This window comes from Armigeres subalbatus, chromosome 2, assembly GCF_024139115.2.
Source record: "Armigeres subalbatus isolate Guangzhou_Male chromosome 2, GZ_Asu_2, whole genome shotgun sequence".
Taxonomy (NCBI): domain Eukaryota; kingdom Metazoa; phylum Arthropoda; class Insecta; order Diptera; family Culicidae; genus Armigeres; species Armigeres subalbatus.
The window spans coordinates 306,160,333-306,182,112 of NC_085140.1; the positions used below are offsets into that span (position 1 = coordinate 306,160,333).

General features: G+C 43.7%; 1 protein-coding gene across 1 annotated transcript; it reads left to right on the forward strand.

Annotated features, from left to right (window-relative positions):
• Positions 1-238: 238 nt before the first annotated feature.
• LOC134212539 (thioester-containing protein 1 allele R1-like) lies at positions 239-21,573 on the forward strand. The gene is made up of 9 exons (XM_062690501.1): positions 239-362; positions 492-687; positions 749-2,047; positions 2,111-2,311; positions 18,906-19,102; positions 19,173-19,471; positions 19,539-21,103; positions 21,171-21,327; positions 21,387-21,573. Exons 1-9 carry the CDS (start codon positions 289-291, stop codon positions 21,425-21,427), a joined length of 4,029 nt encoding a protein of 1,342 aa, XP_062546485.1. The 5' UTR covers positions 239-288; the 3' UTR covers positions 21,428-21,573.
• Positions 21,574-21,780: the final 207 nt, after the last annotated feature.

Sequence of the window (21,780 nt, forward strand, 5' to 3'; positions counted from 1 at the left end):
TATTATTGCTGAATTATTGATTAACTTGCGTGATGAGCCAACGTTGGCCTTATATTTCCATCCAGGCCTCATATTTCATCCCGTTACCCTATGAAACTTTATGATGTTTTTTAACGTTATGTGTTACATGGCACCCAACAGATATGAAAAACGCAATCATCATTATTTAAAATTATTAATTATTATTTACGCATCCCAGTAATAGTGGTCAACAGTGTAATAAAATGCTTTATAAAATCCCTACGATCCTCCATAGCATCTGCCAGTAGGAAGCAGTAGTATGTAGAGATGTGGTCAATAATTATTTTCGCATTATGCTACGTACTCAAGTTCTTTACAGCGGCGATTTCAAACGATGGAGGGTAAGTCAAGTTAAGTAAAATCAAAATTCTTTGGAACTAGCGTAATGGGATAAAAGCTTACTTACAACAAATACAAAAAAACATTACGGTATAGATGCAGTTTAACCTACAAGATGAATTTCTTTACAGCTTTTACATTATGTTGGTGCCCACAATTGTTCATGAACATTCTACGGCCACGATCGCTCTATCCACCATGGGATTTGATAAGGATGAGAAATATCAAGTAGAATTAAGGAAAACACAACTAACTGATGATGGGAATACCAAGATCCGAAATGTGGAAATCAGCCAAGGTAGTGACACAAAATTAGTTCACTTTGAGGTTTGTAAACTAAACACTTGTTCATACAACTATATATGTTATCAATTCTAAAACTATTTAGGTTCCAGCACTCGAAAATGTGCCGCATCATATTGCAGCACACTTTCCTGGAAAAAAGGTTGAAGAATTCAATGTGAAGGTTAAGAAGCGTCCAATAATGGTCTTAATTCAAACCGACAAACCTATATACAAGCCAGGCGATACAGTCAAATTTCGGGTACTGGTGCTCAACCACTTGACAAGGCCGATTGATACTTTAAAAAGTGTAAACGTGCAACTAAGAGATGGTGATGGAAACCTTATAAGAGAATGGCCTTATGCGAAACTGCGTAACGGTGTGTTTCAATCGCAGATAGATTTGGCATACTTCATACCTCTTGGCCGATGGACATTCAAAGTTCAAGCGCTCAATACTGCAGTTCAAGATAAAACTTTTGACGTTGCCGAGTATGTGCTGCCACTGCACGAAATCCGTATCAGGACCTCAAAAAGAGTTGTATTCAAAGATGAATTTCTGGAACTAATAATAGATGCCCAATACACATTCGGAAAACCAATTAAGGGTGTCGTGTTTCTAAATTTCGGTAAAATTGTTTACCCTACAGCAATACAACTCAATGGTCACGCAGTAGAAAAGATTCCCATGAATGCTCTAGTCAGTGCAAAGGATTTCAGTGACGATGAATACCGACTACCAGTCAATGTCAAAATTGAAGAAGCTTCATCCGGACGAGTTTACGAAACAAGTGAAACTATTCCAATACACACCCAATCGCATAAAATAACGCTCAGAAAATCCTCGGAATACCTTCTGCAAGAAGAGTCAATCCGATTTTGGCTAACGCTCACCGATCCGGATGGAGAACCTCTCGCGAATCCTAGCACTATGACTATAAATGTAACGCAATTCTCGTTCAATAAGCATCAGACTTTCGAAGAATTACCGGATGCGGATGGTGTAGTGAGCCTAATGATCGATTCGTCCAACACAACTGATCGAATTGAACTTGAAGTCACCTACGATGGGGAGAAGACCAAATTTGAAGTTCTCCGTGAGAAAGACAATGATAGGGCTTTCCTCAAAGCATCTTTATTGGCAGTTAAGCCAATGCTGCATCAAAATGTTGAAGTTTTGGTACAAAGTTCTTTTCGCATGAATCTCCTGTTGTATCACGTGATCTCTCAAGGAGAAATTATGGCCAGCGGAAGGGTGAATGTGGACAGAAAACGAACTGCAACATTCAATTTTACAACCAATTTTTCAATGGTTCCGGAAGCCAGTTTGGTTGTATTTGCCATCTACGAATCAAGGTTGTGGTCTGACGTAATAAGATTCAAAGTGCATGAGTTGAACAATTTCGTAAGCATGTTAAAACTGGGTTTCATCAGAATTGTAATAACTTAGTGCTTCATGTAATTACAGGTTGGTATTGAGCTATCCAGCAACAGCACAGAACCACGGGCCAAAATTGGTTTGACGGTTAAGTCAAAGCCAGGTTCAATGGTAGGGCTACTGGCAGCAGATAGAAGCTTGCTAAAACTAGGGACTGGTAATGATATCACCCAAAAACTTGTTCTTGACCGGTTGGGTGAACCACGAATTGGTGAAGACGATGATATTAAGGTACGTAGGGACAAAAACGTAGCGCGGTGGGAACTAAAAAAAAACATTATAGTGAAGAGACATTCCGATGGACTTTCCCGTACCTGAAGCGGTTTACTGCTGTAAAAATGGCATTTCTTAATCGATTCCTTCTAAACAAGTTGCATTGTATTCGGATGGTTACAATTTTTCGAATCAATCCATAGAACGGTTCCGGGGTTATTTCAGATTCCGTTGGATCCCCGAAAAAAGTTAACAATTACTAATTTGGCTCAAAACAAGTCACGTGACACTTCAAACTTTATGATTTTACGAAGTAGTGATTGGAACGATACAACAGTAAAGCACATGTGACGATTGGGCAAATCAAGCATCCGAAATATTCCATTTGCAAAAAAAGCTAACCGCGGTGGAGGTTGGTACTCGGATTCTGATGGCTTTGCCGCAAACGTGACCTTTAAGTGCTCTTATTGTGTCATGCCTATCTAGAGAATATGAGGTTGAGGGTTCGAGTTCCTCCAAGACACGTGGATTCTTTTTCGCAAATTTCATATCAAGTTGTCCGTTTCGAAACATGTGCTGTGCATATGCACAGTCAAGATATTTAACATAAACCCAATTGATCCACCTAGCGGCAATGATACTTTAGGGCAGCGGTTCTCAACCTGGGGTACATGTACCCCTGGGGGTACCTTCGCTAGACACAAGGGGGTACCTCAGATAAAAATGCGTAATGGCGGACGTAGTACAATTCCAACCAAAACATATTGATAATGTTTGGATAATTTTGTATTTCTATAATTTCAAAACTTATAAACTGTCTTGTACATAATACAGCTGGAGCAGACATACGATGGATGCCCACTGCGGGACGTCAAAATCGTCATCGGTGACATGAACGCATAGGTAGGAAGGGAGGAAATGTATAGACCGGTCATCGGACCGGATAGTCTGCACACCGTATCGAATGACAACGGCCAACGATGCATTAACTTCGCAGCCTCCCGCGGAATGGTAGTCCGAAGCACATTCTTTCCCCGCAAAAATATCTACAAGGCCACATGGAGATCACCTAACCAACAAACGGAAAACCAAATCGACCACGTTTTAATCGACGGTAAATTCTTCTCCGACATCACGAACGTCCGCACTTACCGCAGTGCGAATATTGAATCCGACCACTACCTCGTTGCAGTATGCCTGCACTCAAAACTCTTGACGGTGTACAACACGCGTCGAAGTCGGACGCCGCGGCTTAACATTGGGCGGCTACAAGACGGTAGACTAGCCCAAGAATACGCGCAGCAGTTGGAAGTGGCACTCCCAACGGAAGAGCAGCTAGGCGCAGCGTCTCTTGAAGATGGCTGGAGAGATATTCGATCCGCCATTGGTAGCACCGCAACCGCTGCACTTGGCACGGTGCCCCCGGATCAGAGAAACGACTGGTATGACGGCGAATGTGAGCAGTTAGTAGAAGAGAAGAATGCAGCATGGGCGAGATTGCTGCAACACCGCACGAGGGCGAACGAGGCACGATATAAACGGGCGCGGAACTGACAAAACTCGATTTTCCGGAGGAAAAAGCGCCAGCAGGAAGACAACAAAGCCCCTGGGGTTGACCAACTACCAGGAGAGCTATTTAAACACGGTGGTGAGGCACTGGCTAGAGCGCTGCACTGGGTCATTACCAAGATTTGGGAGGAGGAAGTTTTGCCGCAGGAGTGGATGGAAGGTGTCGTGTGTCCCATCTACAAAAAGGGCGATAAGCTAGATTGTAGCAACTACCGCGCAATCACATTGCTGAACGCCGCCTACAAGGTACTCTCCCAAATTTTATGCCGTCGACTAGCACCAACTGCAAGGGAGTTCGTGGGGCAGTACCAGGCGGGTTTTATGGGCGAACGCTCCACCACGGACCAGGTGTTCGCCATTCGCCAAGTACTGCAGAAATGCCGCGAATACAACGTGGCCACACATCATCTATTCATCGACTTCAAAGCCGCATATGATACAATCGATCGGGATCAGCTATGGCAGCTAATGCACGAACACGGTTTTCCGGATAAACTGACACGGTTGATCAAAGCGACGATGGATCGGGTGATGTGCGTAGTTCGAGTCTCAGGGGCATTCTCGAGTCACTTCGAAACCCGCAGAGGGTTACGGCAAGGTGATGGTCTTTCGTGTCTGCTATTCAACATCGCTTTGGAAGGGGTAATACGAAGAGCAGGGATTAACACGAGTGGTACAATTTTCAATAAGTCCGTCCAGCTATTTGGCTTCGCCGACGACATAAATATTATGGCACGTAACTTTGAGAAGATGGAGGATGCCTACATCAGACTGAAGAGGGAAGCTAAGCGGATCGGACTAGTCATCAACACGTCGAAGACAAAGTACATGATAGGAAGAGGTTCAAGAGACGACAATGTGAGCCACCCACCCCGAGTTTGCATCGGTGGTGACGAAATCGAGGTGGTAGAAGAATTTGTGTACTTGGGCTCACTGGTGACTGCCGAAAATGACACCAGCAGAGAAATTCGGAGACGCATAGTGGCTGGAAATCGTACGTACTTTGGACTCCACAAGACGCTCCGATCGAATAGAGCTCGCCGCCGTACCAAACTGACAATCTACAAAACGCTCATTAGACCGGTAGTCCTCTACGTACACGAGACCTGGACGATGCTCGTGGAGGTCCAACGCGCACTTGGAGTTTTCGAAAGGAAAGTGCTGCGTACCATCTATGGTGGGGTGCAGATGGCGGACGGTACGTGGAGGAGGCGAATGAACCACGAGTTGCATCAGCTGTTGGGAGAACCATCCATCGTTCACACCGCGAAAATCGGACGACTGCGGTGGGCCGGGCACGTAGCCAGAATGTCGGACAGTAACCCGGTGAAAATGGTTCTCGACAACGATCCGTCGGGCACAAGAAGGCGAGGAGCGCAGCGGGCAAGGTGGATCGATCAGGTGGAAGATGACTTGCGGACCCTCCGTAGACTGCGTGGTTGGCGACGTATAGCCATGGACCGAGCCGAATGGAGAAGACTCTTATATACCGCACAGGCCACTTCGGCCTTAGTCTGAATAAATAATAAATAATAATACATAATACGTATAGTGATCAGTAAATCAAAGCCAATTGAATCCTGCCCTCCACAACCAAGGGATACGGAACAAAACATCGAACGAATGGACACATTCAAAAGAAAAATCTTCTATGCAATCTGCTACCAGATCGATGCTTCTTAACAAAAATCTAGAATTCGAATTTTCGGAAGCCTTCGTTTGAGAGGCATAAAGGCTTATTTTCGAAAAGGTCGATTATTTCGTTAAATTTGTAAGAGGATTAGAAGCATCTTTCTACGCTTCTCGGAAGCGTTCTTCCAAGCTGCTCGAAGGCCGCCTTCCAAGATGTTTGGAAGTCTTATCTCAAGAGGCTTGGACGACTTCTTTCAAGAGGCCTGGAGGCGTCGTTTCAATAGGCCTGGAAGCTGCGTTATAACAGGCCCACAGGCCTCCTTTCAGGAGGATCGGAAGGTTCCTTTTAAAAGGCTCCTTCAAAGAGACATGGAAGCCAACTTTCAGAAGGACGGAGGCCTCCTTTCAAGGGGCCTGGAAGTTTTCAAGAGGCCTGGAAGCCTCCTTTCAAGAGGCCCGGAAGCCTCCTTTCAAGAGGCCCGGAAGCCTCCTTTCAAGAGGCCTGGAAGCCTCCTTTCAAGAGGCTTGGAAGCTTTTTTTTCGAGAAGCTCGAAAGCCTCCTGTCAAAAAGATTGGCAGGCTCCTTTCGAAAGGCTCGAAAGATTTCTCTCAAGTGGCTCAGGAGCCTTTTTTCAAGATGTTCGGAAGCCTCCTTTCAAGAAGCCCGGAAGTCTGTATTCAAAAGGCCCGGAAACCTCCTTTCAAGAGGCCCGGAAGTCTCGTTTTAAGTGGCCTGGACGCCTCCTTTAAAGAGTCTTGGAAGCCGCCTTCCAAGAAGCTCAGAAGACTACCTTTAAGAGGCTCGGAAGCCTCCTTTCAAGAATCTTGGAAGCCTCCTTTCAAGAGGCTCGGAAGCCTTCTTTCAAAAGGCTCGGAAGCCTCCTTTAAAGGGGCATAGAAGCATCCTTTCAAGAGGCCCGGAAGCCTCGTTTTAAGAGCTTTCTTTTAAGAGATCGAAAACCTTTTAGCAAAAAGCTCGAAAGGCTCTATTCAAGAGACTCGGGAGGTTCTGTTAAAAGGCTTGGAAACATCTTTTCAAGAGGCTCAGAAGCCTCTGTTCTAGGGGGTACCTCAGTTAATGCAAAAGTTTGAAGGGGTACCTGTCATGAAAAAGGTTGAGAACCGCTGCTTTAGGGGAATACATCGCATGTTTTCTATCATTTTGCATGTTTTTTCATTAATTAATACGCAATGCCACCATCCCTGAAAAAAATTCCGATGTTTAATTTTTTTTTTACCAAGGGGGGAAAAACAATGACTTTCAATAATTCCGAAATGCAATGTGCGCTCGGGACAATTTTCATTAGCAAACAATTTGATGCGAGTAAATCGAGTTATACTAGCTTCCAAAACGTGGATCAACAAAATTTGTATACATACACACATACTTTAGTGACCGGTGATGACGAAAAAGTGACCAAATAGTAACTTTTATAAGAAGTTTTGAACGGACTATAGTGCTACAAATTGCATTAGCATTGTTTCGGTATAATTCGTAGATTACAAACTGGTGTTTTATTCTTAAAATCCTTATCTAAAATGCTGTCAGAAATCATGAAAAGGTAAAAAACAACAAGAGCATGAGGATTACTGCGACTGGCCACGCCTCTTCATCAAAAGGAGGGACAGGATGGAAGCAAGAGGCCAGTTACTGCGACGTTCTCATAAGTACCACGGAGTTGGATATTAAGGATAATATTCGTTGGAACAGTCAGAAGCAAGTAGTGTGACCATGGTACCTCATATTAGGTAACACACCACGAGAAAATATCTACCCGGCGTCATGGGAACGGTTAGTTAGTTACATGTTGTGTAAAATGATCTAATTGATTCCTAGACGGTGAACTATTTGGACTCACAAAGCTTACAAATCTTTGGTAAGATCATTTGTAGACAAAATATAAAGTAATTAAAATCATAAAGACCTTTTTCAAATACGATTTTACCTGTTATTAAAGTATGGTTTAATAACAAATTGAAATGAAGTTTCTGAGATTTTGAGCTCGACGTGGCATTCTGAGGAAAATGTTGAAAATTCAATAAAAACATGGTTTCTTATTAGACATCCAGAAATTCTAATGAACTTTAATTTCTAAATGGCAGACTTTAGTATTAAAGTTGATTAAAACTGGGTGGTCAAACAATCTCGAGTTAAAAAAATATTTTAAATCTAATTAGTTTCAAGTTTTATTTTGGATTTTAAAAATTCGACCACATCATCCACCTTGACACTAGTTTTGGGTATCTATTCTTAATTGCTAATATACAGAAACTTTTTCTATAAAAATGTGATATTTCTAAAATAATTACAATGAAAAATGTTTTGAATTTAGTGGCTTGTGCCAGAATTACTTCTGACATAACTTGCATACAATTTTTTTTTCGAGACTTGTCGCGAATGGTCGCAAGGCGGATTTAACAATCATAAACGGATATAACGCGGGCAGCAGGGACTATGTCCAAGGGCTTGACGATCCCTCCCCAGGCCATCTGCGAGTTGTGGGGCTTGCCTAGGATGTGGTGGGGTTTGACAGTGGGCCCTGTTAAACCTCTATAAAAAGCTGCATGTATCCGCAAGTAGGCCCCACCAAAGCGACCGTGTGCCGCTCAAAGCGCACAAGCCCAAGTCCTGGTGTTAGGTGGGACGCTAAACAGCCCTGACACGACGGCCCTCCGACGAGACAGGAGGTTTGCGCTGGCCCAATAAGCCGCCTAGAAAACCAATCATTACGAACAATATAAAAGAGATAATGCGACTCGATATAATCGGCAAAGACCTAGGCGACGAATACAGGATCACGATTGGAAGCTTGGAACATGGAATTGCAAGTCGCTAGGTTTCGCAGGTTGCGACAGGATGATCTACGATGAATTACATCCCCGCAACTTCGACGTCGTGGCGCTGCAGGAGATTTGCTGGACAGGACAGAAAGTGTGGAAAAGCGGGCATCGAGCGGCTACCTTCTACCAAAGCTGTGGCACCACCAACGAGCTGGGAACCGGCTTCATAGTGCTGGGTAAGATGCGCCAACGCGTGATTGGGTGGCAGCCAATCAACGCAAGGATGTGCAAGCTGAGGATTAAAGGCCGTTTCTTCAACTATAGCATCATCAACGTGCACTGCCCACACGAAGGGAGACCCGACGACGAGAAAGAAGCGTTCTACGCACAGCTGGAGCAGACATACGATGGATGCCCACTGCGGGACGTCAAAATCGTCATCGGTGACATGAACGCACAGGTAGGAAGGGAGGAAATGTATAGACCGGTCATCGGACCGGATAGTCTGCACACCGTATCGAATGACAACGGCCAACGATGCATAAACTTCGCAGCCTCCCGCGGAATGGTAGTCCGAAGCACCTTCTTTCCCCGCAAAAATATCCACAAGGCCACATGGAGATCACCTAACCAAGAAACGGAAAACCAAATGGACCACGTTCTAATCGACGGTAAATTCTTCTCCGACATCACGAACGTACGCACTTACCGCAGTGCGAATATTGAATCCGACCACTACCTCGTTGCAGTATGCCTGCGCTCAAAACTCTCGACGGTGTGCAACACGCGTCGAAGTCGGACGCCGCGGCTTAACATTGGGCGGCTACAAGATGGTAGACTAGCCCAAGAATACGCGCAGCAGCTGGAAGTGGCACTTCCAACGGAAGAGCAGCTAGGCGCAGCGTCTCTTGAAGATGGCTGGAGAGATATTCGATCCGCCATTGGTAGCACCGCAACCGCTGCACTTTGCACGGTGCCCCGGATCAGAGAAACGACTGGTATGACGGCGAATGTGAGCAGTTAGTGGAAGATAAGAATCCAGCATGGGCGAGATTGCTGCAACACCGCACGAGGGCGAACGAGGCACGATATAAACAGGCGCGGAACAGACAAAACTCGATTTTCCGGAGGAAAAAGCGCCAGCAGGAAGATCGAGACCGTGAAGAAACGGAGCAACTGTACCGCGCTAATAACACACGAAAGTTCTATGAGAAGTTAAACCGTTCACATAAGGGCCACGTGCCACAGCCTGATATGAGTAAGGACATAAACGGGAACCTTCTTACGAACGAGCGTGAGGTGATCCAAAGGTGGCGGCAGCACTACGAAGAACACCTGAATGGCGATGTGGCAGACGAAGATGGCGGTATGGTGATGGACCTGGGAGAACGCGCGCAGGACATAATTCTACCGGCTCCGGATCTCCAGGAAATCCAGGAGGAGATTGGCCGGCTGAAGAACAACAAAGCCCCTGGGGTTGACCAACTACCAGGAGAGCTATTTAAACACGGTGGTGAGGCACTGGCTGAAGCGCTGCACTGGGTCATTACCAAGATTTGGGAGGAGGAAGTTTTGCCGCAGGAGTGGATGGAAGGTGTTGTGTGTCCCATCTACAAAAAGGGCGATAAGCTGGATTGTAGCAACTACCGCGCAATCACATTGCTGAACGCCGCCTACAAGGTACTCTCTCAAATTTTATGCCGTCGACTAGCACCAACTGCAAGGGAGTTCGTGGGGCAGTACCAGGCGGGTTTTATGGGCGAACGCTCCACCACGGACCAGGTGTTCGCCATTCGCCAAGTACTGCAGAAATGCCGCGAATACAACGTGCCCACACATCATCTATTCATCGACTTCAAAGCCGCATATGATACAATCGATCGGGACAAGCTATGGCAGCTAATGCACGAACACGGTTTTCCGGATAAACTGACACGGTTGATCAAAGCTACGATGGATCGGGTGATGTGCGTAGTTCGAGTTTCAGGGGCATTCTCGAGTCCCTTCGAAACCCGCAGAGGGTTACGGCAAGGCGATGGTCTTTCGTGTTTGCTATTCAACATCGCTTTGGAAGGGGTAATACGAAGAGCAGGGATTAACACGAGTGGTACAATTTTCAATAAGTCCGTCCAGCTATTTGGTTTCGCCGACGACATAGATATTATGGCACGTAACTTTGAGAAGATGGAGGAAGCCTACATCAGACTGAAGAGGGAAGCTAAGCGGATCGGACTAGTCATCAACACGTCGAAGACGAAGTACATGATAGGAAGAGGTTCAAGAGAAGACAATGTGAGCCACCCACCGCGAGTTTGCATCGGTGGTGACGAAATCGAGGTGGTAGAAGAATTTGTGTACTTGGGCTCACTGGTGACTGCCGAAAATGACACCAGCAGAGAAATTCGGAGACGCATAGTGGCTGGAAATCGTACGTACTTTGGACTCCGCAAGACGCTCCGATCGAATAGAGTTCGCCGCCGTACCAAACTGACAATCTACAAAACGCTAATTAGACCGGTAGTCCTCTACGGACACGAGACCTGGACGATGCTCGTGGAGGACCAACGCGCACTTGGAGTTTTCGAAAGGAAAGTGCTGCGTACCATCTATGGTGGGGTGCAGATGGCGGACGGTACGTGGAGGAGGCGAATGAACCACGAATTGCATCAGCTGTTGGGAGAACCATCCATCGTTCACACCGCGAAAATCGGACGACTGCGATGGGCCGGGCACGTAGCCAGAATGTCGGACAGTAACCCGGTGAAAATGGTTCTCGACAACGATCCGACGGGCACAAGAAGGCGAGGTGCGCAGCGGGCAAGGTGGATCGATCAGGTGGAAGATGACTTGCGGACCCTCCGTAGACTGCGTGGTTGGCGACGTGTAGCCATGGACCGAGCCGAATGGAGAAGACTTTTATATACCGCACAGGCCACTTCGGCCTTAGTCTGATTAAATAAATAAACGGATATAACAACCATTTAACAATCATAATGTACTTTCTGTCATCGACGCCCTTATCGTTCATTACTCTCCCTGACGTTGAGAAACATCAAACATCATTGTCATGTGATTAAACTGAGGTAGGTTGTTAACGCTCACCAACAGACGTGGTTCTGGTTCCAATACTCCTCAATTCTGTATGTACCGTCGTTCGGGGTGTCATTGGGCCTAGGGGGTAAGATTGGGCCAAAACGAAAAATGTTTCAACTCCTAATATCTCAGAAACTGTTACGAATTTTGATGAAAACTTCAAACGGTTCGAAATTATATTAAAATTCACGTCTAGGGGTGAGGGGTGAGAATGGGCCAATTTTAAACAACATATAACTTTGAAGATTTTCTCTCATTTATTATTTTTCCCCAACACAGTGGTAAATTTATTGTTCAAGCTTGTACCAAACTAGTTAGAATTTGATTCCAATGTTAACTACTAGAGCTTTGTAACATTTATTTGGAGCATACCACATTTTGGCCCAATGACACCCCGTAGACGGTAGTCTTTATTTGAGGTTAGCTTTTGGCATTTACCAAATTCCATTCGTGAAGAAAAAGATCATAGTTGACATGAATCGGAAATAACCTCACGTTTTTCACAACACACTTGGAACTTCTTTGGTGCATATTCCCCAAATTTAATATATAGCTATCAGATTCACATTTGATTGGTTGAAGTACAAAATTTGTTTTAATGATTTTTATTTTGAGCTTTTTTTTACAACAGGCAATGCAAAAATAGTGACGAATATTCCGAAAAATAGTGACTTTAGTGACTTTTGGATGGAAATAGTGACTTTTTAGTGACTAGACTCAAACTAGTGACCAAGTCACTAAAAAGTGACTCGCTACCAGGCCTGCGATCACATTTTCGTTGAACAAGATCTAATTTGACCAGACGTCCTGCGTTTCGCGGGACGCTGCATTTTTCAACTTCATTTTCCAAATTTATATTAATTTATACGGTCTCACAAATATTTTTTATATGTTTTTGGCCCAAAATCTATGCGGAATGTACTTATTTTATGTAAATTCCAAGTCATTAACGTAATAAAGATAGGCGTCCCGCGTTTCGCAGGACGCTTACTGATCACATTAACAAAATCACTAATACTCTTGGTATAGTGCTAAAGATTCAGTGTCATTATGTCCAAGAGCTTGACGATTCCTCCCCAGACCATAGCAAGTTGTAGGGCTTGTCTAGAATATGATGGGATACGACAATGTACTTATATAACGAGCTGCATGTATCCGTGTACCGGTCGAAACGCATAAGTTCAAGTCCAGTTATTGGGAGGGACACTGAACAGATCTGACACGAGGGTTCTTTGGAGAGACAGGAGGTTTGCGCAGGGCCAATAAGCCGCCTGTAAAACTAATCATTACGAATGATATAAGAGATAATACGATGCGTTACAATCGGCAACGACCTACACACTTAAATTATTTTGTCGACCCCAGCAAAATTTTCGGCTGTTGAATTCTCGGCAATCATAGAATTTCGTATCTTAAGTGTGTTCCAGGAATCCATACGGAAGTACCTCCAAGAATTCCTCCGGAAGTTCCTCCAGAAATTCCTCCGGAAATTCTTCCAGGAATTCCTCCGGAAGTTCCGCCAGGAATTCCTCCGGAAGTTCCACCAGGAATTTCTCCAGAATTCCTCCGGAAAATCCTCCAGGAATTCCTCCGGAAAATCCTCCAAAAATTCCACAGAAAGTTTCTTCAGGAATTCCTCCGGCAGTTCCTTAAGGAATTCCTCCGGAAGTTCCTTCAGGAATTCCTCCGGAAGTTCTTCCAGGAATTCCTGCGGAAGTTCCTCCAGGAATTCCTGCAGAAGTTCCTCCAGGAATTCCTGCAGAAGTTCCTCCAGGAATTCCTGCGGAAGTTCCTCCAGGAATTCCTGCGGAACTTCCTCCAAGAATTCCTCCGGAAGTTCCTCTAGGAATTCCTGCGGAAGTTCCTCCAGAAATTCCTGCGGAAGTTCCTTCAGGAATTCCTGTGGAAGTTCCTTCAGGAATTCCTGTGGAAGTTCCTTCAGAAATTCCTGCGGATGTTCCTTCAGGAATTCCTGCGGAAGTTCATCCAGGAATTTCTCCGGAAGTTCCTCCAGGAATTCCTCCGGAAGTTCCGCCAGAAATTCCTCCGGAAGTTCTGCCAGGGATTCCTCCGGAAGTTCTGCCAGGGATTCCTCCGGAAGTTCTGCCAGGAATTCCTCCGGAAGTTCCGCCAGGATCTCCTCCGGAAGTTCCGCCAGGAAATCCTCCGGAAGTTCCACCAGGAATTCCTCCTGAAGTTCCGCCAGGAATTCCTCCGGAAGCTCCGCCAGGAATTCCTCCGGAAGTTCCGCCAGCAATTCCTCCGGAAGTTCCGCCAAGGATTCCTTCGCAAGTTCCGCCAGGAATTCCTCCAGAAGTTCCTCCAGGAATTCCTCCAGAAGTTTCGCCAGGAATTCCTCCGGAAGTTTCGCCAGGAATTCCTCCGCAAGTTCCGCCAGGAATTCTTCCGGAAGTTCCTCCAGGAATTCCTCCGGAAACTTCTCCGGGAATTCCTCCGAAAGTTCCTCCAGGAATTCTTCCGGAAGTTCCTCCAGGAATTCCTCCGGAAGTTCCTCCAGGAATTCCTCAAGGAATTCCTCCAGAAGTTCCTCCGGAAGTTCCTCCAGGAATTCCTCCAGAAGTTCCTCCAGGAAATCCTCTGGAAGTTCCTCCAGGAATTCGTCCGGAAGTTCCTCCGAAAGTTCCTCCAGGTATTCTTCCGGATGTTCCTCCAGGAATTCCTCCGGAAGTTCTTCCAGGAATTCCTCCGGAAGTTCCTCCAGGAATTCCCCCGGAAGTTCCTCCGGAAGTTCCTCCAGGAATTCTTCGGGAAGTTCCTCCGGAAGTTTCTCCAAGAATTCTTCCAGAAGTTCCTCTAGGAATTCCTCCGGAAGTTCCTCCAGCAATTCCTCCAAGAATTTCTCCGGAAGTTTCTCCAGAAATTCTTCCAGAAGTTCCTTCAGGAATTCCTCCGGAAGTTCCTCCGGAGGTTCCACCGAAAGTTTACTGCAGAAATTCCTCCGAAAGTTCCTCCAGAAATTCCTTCTGGTCTTCCTCCAGGAATTTCTCCTGTCTTCCAAGAATTCCTATAGGAATTTCCTCCCGATATTTTCTCCAGGAATTTGTTCCGAAGTTCCTCCAGGAATTCCTCCGGAAGTTCCTCCAGGAATTACTCCGGAAGTTCCACCAGGAATTCCTCCGGGAGTTCCTCCAGAAATTTATTCGGTAGGGCCTCTAGGATTTTTTTCCGGTAATTCTTTAAAAAACCAAAAATTCCTCCGAAGGTTTTTATGTTAATGCTTCAGGATGTTTGCTCAAGAAATCCCCTAGAAGTCCTGTAGCTTTTTAAATAATTACTCATAGAATTTTTCTTTAAATTTTCTCTGGAGTTCCTCCAAAATCTCTCAGGTAATTCCCACGAAAAAATTCTCCAGAATTTCTCCAAGAAATCGCCCAGAAAACCTTACAGAGGTTTTCCGGGAAATTCCCTTAAAAACTTCTCCCAAATTTCATGAGGAAAATATTCCGAAAATTATCCCGCTTTTTCTTCAGACTTCTTCAGATCAATATTTCTTGAAGAAATTCGCAACGGAATTCCTGATTTGAAACTCAGAAGTAATTTTTGTAATAATTCGTGAATGAATTTCGTGTGGATTTCCCGATGGGCTTACATGAGCAATTTTTGAAGTAATTCCTCAAAAAATTTCTGTGAAAATTCTAGAAGTAGACGTATTAGTTCATAAAGAATTAAAAAAAAATGTTTTCACACAATTTTTAAATGAAGTTCTAAAATATTCTTGAACGTACTGTCGAAGAAGTTTCTAGGAGCAAATTCTTGAATTCCTGAAGAACATTTCCCTTATTTTATGAATAATTAAATGTCAGGTGCAATTTATCTCAACAAATATTGTTTTGTTTGACCGAGCATACGTTGTACAACAAGGGATATATTGGTTCCCTTACAAATATTTCAGGCTAAATAAGCCATTTTTTCAAGTTTCTGTAGTAGCCTATTCCAAAATAAATAAGTCCTCCATCAATTTTCAATTCTGTTGGGTCTAGACCTTATTGGAAATGAGAATAAATGCTGCATAATTGTAAAGAAGATAATTGTCATATGAACTTAATGTTAAATTTTGTTGAAAGTGTAAGCAGCAGTTTCGATATTTCCTTCTTTCCTTATAATTGACCGCCAATTATTAGTATTTAATCATAGTTTAATTCTTTCATAGTATGCTGAATGGTATTCGAAGACTTCCTCGTTCCCAAAGCCGTTGGGTCTTTGGTGGGCGACATTCCTTGGAAAAAAAATCAAAATCGAAAAAAAAAAGTTTTCAATAATGGTGGCAATGCATATTAATGAATGCAAAAACATGCAGAATGATAGAAAACATGCGATCGATTCCCCTAAAGTGATTTTTTGACCTTTTTAATGATTTTTTTCCAAAACATTTTATGATGCATGAGAAAGGTTTCATCGCCGCTACGTGGATTTATCTGGGTTTTTGTATGGTTAATTTAATTGAGCCCAAATTTAGAAGTTGAGTCGAAAATATATTGCAATGTTTCATTGTCCCCAACGACTGGTAGTACAATACTTTCATTTTCAGAGTCCATAATGAAATCGGCATTGCTTTGGTGAAAGTCACCGTAGTTGTGAACTTGTGGGAGTTGTGATAAAATTTGTTGCTCAGCACATTGGATTCCATACGTGCTTTTATAAGCATGGTCAGATGGAAAATACACTGAGGCGAACACGTGTCTGCTTATATGATTTCACCAAAACATGCTCAAATTCTTCAAATTTAGATGTAGAAATGATTTCTGAATTAAAAGTAGTCGAAATAGCTACAAGAACTCCCCCATCTATTCTTTTTCTTCTTCTTATTGGCATTACATCCCCCACTGGGACATTGCCGCCTCGCTGGTATGACCCATAAAAAAATGCGACATGTGACAGTTTTTTAAATAAGTGTGATTCTTGCAAAAATAATTATGAAAACAAATATTTTTATGATCTCCCAAGTTTATTTGACATGTTTTGAATACATTTATTCAATGTGTCCACCCTGATTTTCAATAACCTGCTCCAAGCGGGGTCTGAATCTAGAACACACGGTCGTAATATACGAAGCTGACATTGAGGCCCATGCCTTGCGAATGGATGATTTGACACTAGGATGAGAGCTTTCACATGCCTTAGCCTGAATATTGGCCCATATTGAATAATCCAGTGGATTCAAGTTCGGGCTGCTGGGGGGCCAAAACTCCTTCGACCAAAAATTCAGGTTTTCAGCCAGCCAAGCTTGTGTCCTTTTGGATGTATGACAGGGTGCTCCATCCTGCTGGAATACTACAAATTGGTCTTTTCCAAAGTTGGCCTTGATCCATGGCATTAGATGGTCCTTCAAGATGCCGATGTAGACCTCCGTATTCACTTTTAAACCCTCTTTGATGAATACCGGGGGCATTGCCAATCCATTGGATGCGACTGCCCCGAACACCATAACTCCTGCAGGGTGTTTGGTGGTAAACTTAAACTTTATGTGCTCAGGAACTTCCTCGACCTTCTTTGGCGAAATAAACCGGTCAGTGCGCGTGTTGGACACCGCATCTATATTGAATAGTTTTTCGTCAGAGAACACGATTATTGGCTTCCCCTTTTTTAAGTTGGAGAGAAGCCGCTTGCTTCTCTCAAGCCGCAGTTCCTTAATCCGGTTCGTTATCAGGTGGCGCTTCACCCTAGCCCTAGACGAAGCCTTCAAGTCATCTTTGACCAACCGTTGCATCGAGGTGTTGGAGATATTAGCTGCTTTTGCCAATTTCCGGATCGATCTAATAGGATTCAATGCAATTTTCCTCTTGACCGATTTGATGACCTTTGGAGTGCGTGCCGAGCGCGGACGACCACTTCCTGCCTTCCGTGGCTGTGGTCCATCAAGACGAGAACGTTTAATCTGATGAACAGTGGCCCTGTGGCAACCCACGATCTTTGTTATTTCTTTTATCGGCTTTTGGGCGACAAGCAAACTTGTCACTAAATCTTTTGCGAACATTTTTGAACTTTTTTTAAAAGAAACTCACTGTTTTGTTTACGTCAATTGACAGAAGAGATTCCAACGAGTACACACATATATAACAGTAGTGAAAAAAAAATAATTCTACCCAAAAATAAGTTGAAAACAATGTCGCATTTTTTTATGGGTCATACTGTAGTGCTTATTCAGCACTTCCACAGTTATTAACCACGAGGTTTCTAAGCCAGGTTACCATTTTTGCATTTGTATAGCATGAGGCTAACACGATGATACTTTTATGCCCAGGGGGTCGTTCAATAACTACGTAAGCATTTTTTTTTTTTGGTTTTTCGGACCCCTTTCCCTCCCTTGCAAGATTTTCCCCATACAAATTATTTTTTGTTTACATGAAGAGTAAGAAAATGTCAAATCCCCTCCCCCTATATGTGCTTACATAATTAGTGAGCGACCCCCAGGGAAGTCGAGACAATTTCCAAACCGAACATCGCCTAGACCGGCACCGGGAATCGAACCCAGCCACCCTCTTGCTTTATAGCCGTGCTTCTTACCGCTAGACTAAGGAGGGTCCCTTATTTTCTATTGGACAAAAGTCATACAAAAGTCTGTCGTTTCGAAATACTCTCCCAAAACTCCCAAAAACTTCTTTACTTTTTACGCTTTCGTCGCAGCTAGTTTCGGTAGGCAAAATGGCCGAAAAAGATGTGCTTAAAATGTTTTTATAAATTTTCTTCATTTTAGCTGGACTTTTCATGCTGTTGAAATTTTGACAATATATCAAAACTTCAGTCACATTCTGTTTAAATTCGGAAAAAGTTTTTGGCAGCCCGTCGGTCAATGAAATAGTGCTACTTTCTTCAGTCGAAGAAGGCGTCCTTATTTGTTGGTTACCCGATCTTCCCTAAGGTTGCTAGTATCCCGGCCAGCTCTACGGGGTGCTGGTGATGGTAACCCAAACATATTCGTAGAGTCACAGAAGGCAACATCATGGTCACAGGATCCAACATTACCCTTTTTATTCAACCGAACGATTACTCAATGGGTCATAAGTCATAAGTCCCGTCCCAGCTTAGGATTATCTTTGGCGGTGTGCAAAAAGACGGTGTATGGCGGCGAAGAATGAACCACGGGCTCGCCCAGCTCTACGACGAACCCAGTATCCAGAAGGTAGCTAGAGCCGGAAGGGTATGATCGGCTGGGCAACCCTGAAAAGATGGTGTTCGCTTCCGATCCGGCAGGTACGAGACGGCGTGAAGCGCAGCGAGCGAGGTGGGCTGACCAGGTACAAAAGCGTGGGACACATTCGACGATGGAGAGACGTTTTTTTTACGAATTTCAGTAATTCCGCACGTTTTGGCTAACTTCGGTTATGGCCTCGTAACCGCCATCACAGTTAGCGCACTTCGAGTCGGACGTCCGACGTGATTTGTATTTATATTTGCTTGCATTTTTTTTATTAAATGTACTCAAGCTGCGGAACATTGCTATCATTTGAAATTAATTACAGTTACATCTAAACTGTTTCCAAAATTGCATTATTAGTAAACTTTTTTTGCTTTTCAGAAATTAGGTTTCACCGTATTAACAAATGCGTTTTACCAAACTCATTATGAGTACGATTATTTTATGCCGGAGATGAGATTTAGTTATGATGATACTGTGTTCAACACCTTGGTTCGCATTGATCACAATGAAGGTGCTCAAATGATCCGCAAATACTTTCCAGAAACATGGCTTTGGACGGACATGGTACAAGTGGAGTAAGTTACAATACAATACTAATAGCACGATCGCGATATCTATTATGATTTGTCTTCAAAACTACATTAGCGGTAGTGGAAAGCTGGACCTCAACAATATTGTTCCAGACACCATAACTAGTTGGGCCATCAGCGCCTTCGCAATCGATGAGGCCCATGGACTGGGAGTTACCAAGAGTCCAGTGTCTTTGACCGTAGTAAAAGCATTCTTCATCACAGTTAACCTCCCGTACTCAATCGTCAAAACGGAAACAGCCACAGTCGAAGTGTTTGTGCACAATTACTTGGATCGAAAGCAAACAGCTATCGTTCGGATACAGGTTGAAAACGGGAGCTTTGAAATCGTCGATGAGGCAGATAGTGTTATTTGTGAGTAAACCGTTATTCATCAAATAGAATTATAACTTTATTGATGACATTATTTCAAAACTCCCAGCAAACGCGGAGGACTCGGAAGCAGTTACCGTAGCGGAAAACAGTGTTCAAAAAGTTATATTTTTGCTAAAACCAACTCAATCGGGAAATCCTACCATTACCATACTGGCAAACAGTGCTGATGCCGACGATGCCGTGCAACGGAATTTACGAGTTACGCCAGGTGGTTTACAGTACTTCGAAAATACGGCGCGATTCATAGAGGTAGATGACTCCTCGATAAAGTTTTCTCCTTTCCTGCTAATGATTCCAAGAACGGCAACACCTGGATCAGAATCGATCACGTTCTCAGTCGAAGGAGTTCTGCTGGGGAGCGCCATTGCGAATCTCGGTCATATAATTCGATTGCCGTCAGGATGTGGCGAACAGAATTTGCTGAATCTGGTACCCAGCGTTATTGCTTTGGAATATATGAGTAAAGCTGGTACGTTAACAAACGCTATCAAAGCCAAAGCCATAGGTTTCCTACAGAAGGGGTATCAAAACCAGCTGAAGTACAAGTTGCGAGACGGATCTTTCAGCGTTTTTGGCGAAAACGATGGACGCGGGAGTGTATTTTTAACTGCGTTGGTTGCGAAGGTATTTCGATTTGCTGAAAAGCATATCACCGTGGACAGGGATGTTGTTCAGAAGGCGTTTGATTGGCTTCGCAATAAACAAGCAAGCGATGGACGCTTCATAGAGACAGGGAGAATACTCTATAAATCGTTACAAGGCGGACTTAATGAAGGTGTAACGCTGACTTCTTATATTCTTGTTGCATTTTTGGAGCACAAAACGCTAGCACGGAAGTATCTTTCCGTTGTCCAGAAAGGAGCAGACTTTATTTCAAATCATTACAAATCTATGGAAAATGCATATGATCTTGCTCTAGCAGCATATGTACTTCAACTCGCAAATCATCATCGCAAGGAAGCCTTTTTCGACAAGTTATTAGCACTGTCACAGAGTGACGATGAGAAAACTCTACGCTGGTGGGAAAGCGGATCCACAAGTATCGAGACTACGGCGTATGCTTTATTGACTTACATGAATAGAGGATCATACATAGATGCGAAATCCATCATGAAATGGTTGGTGTCGCAACGATACGACAAAGGGGGATATGACAACACGCAGAACACGTTCGTGGGATTACAGGCACTGGCGCAGTATTCTGGAAAAATGTCTATTTCGAATCATAATTACGATGTAGCAGTCTCTTACGACAATGAGCAACATCAATTTCACATGGATTCAGTATCTTCATTGAACGGCCATCATCTAGCGATTCCTTCACATGTTCGTCGAATAGAAGTCAGCGTTAATGGCACCGGCGCTGGAGTATTTCAAATAGCACATAAATACAACAAAGAGGCCGAGGATAATTCACCTCGATTCAAAATAGAGAAAACATTCAACAAAACCACATTCAAGAATGGTTTAAACATGCATATTTGTGCAACTTTCCAGCCGAAAAGAAGATTCGAGGAAACTAACATGGTTTTGATTGAAATTATGTTTCCTAGTGGTTACATTGTTACAAAAGACTTTCAACAGCAAATGAAAAGGAATAAACTAGTTCGAGTAAGATTCTATCATTAAACACTAATGGTACACTTCTTCAACTCATATTCACGCGTTTTTTCTTCAGAAAACCGAAACTGACGATGATGACACCAAGCTAATATTATATTTTGATCCGCTGCAACCAAACGAGCCTGTTTGTGTAGACGTTGAAGCGTTTCAAAAAGCAATAGTTCTAAATCAAGCACATGGTTGGATCAAAGTGTATGACTATTATGATTCCAGTAAGTAACCATTCGTCTTAAATAGAATTATACTTTTGCTAATCTCTCCCCACTTTCAGCCCGCGAAGCAATCGAATACTTCGATCCTGTTGTTAACTAAATGTAAGCCTAATAAATGATAATAAAAAGAACGAATATTTGATGTAAACGGCGCCAGCCTTTAGGGAGCGTTGAAGCCCAGAATTACATGATAAAGAAAATATTAGTTTTAGTAAAGGACCCAATCAATATCAAACAGACTAAAAATCCAAGATCTATGATAGAGTTATTTTATGCTAGAGCAAACAAAGAACACCTTACTTACGTGCTTACATACTGGGCTACAGCTTTTCCTCGATGAACCTACGCTGAATGGAGTATCCTTCTCCACTGGACTCGATCCTTAGCCAATCGCTTCCAGTCGTCCTGAACGTTGAGCGCCCTCAGGTCCTCTTCAACTGCAAAAAACGGTTC

Bases quoted from the DNA above. Each gene is read 5' to 3' on its own strand.
- LOC134212539 (XM_062690501.1), top strand. From the start codon at position 289: ATGTGGTCAATAATTATTTTCGCATTATGCTACGTACTCAAGTTCTTT. The intron at 363-491 runs GTAAGTCAAGTT...ATTTCTTTACAG, and splicing joins GCGATTTCAAACGATGGAGG to CTTTTACATTATGTTGGTGC. The intron at 19,472-19,538 runs GTGAGTAAACCG...CAAAACTCCCAG, and splicing joins TGAGGCAGATAGTGTTATTT to CAAACGCGGAGGACTCGGAA.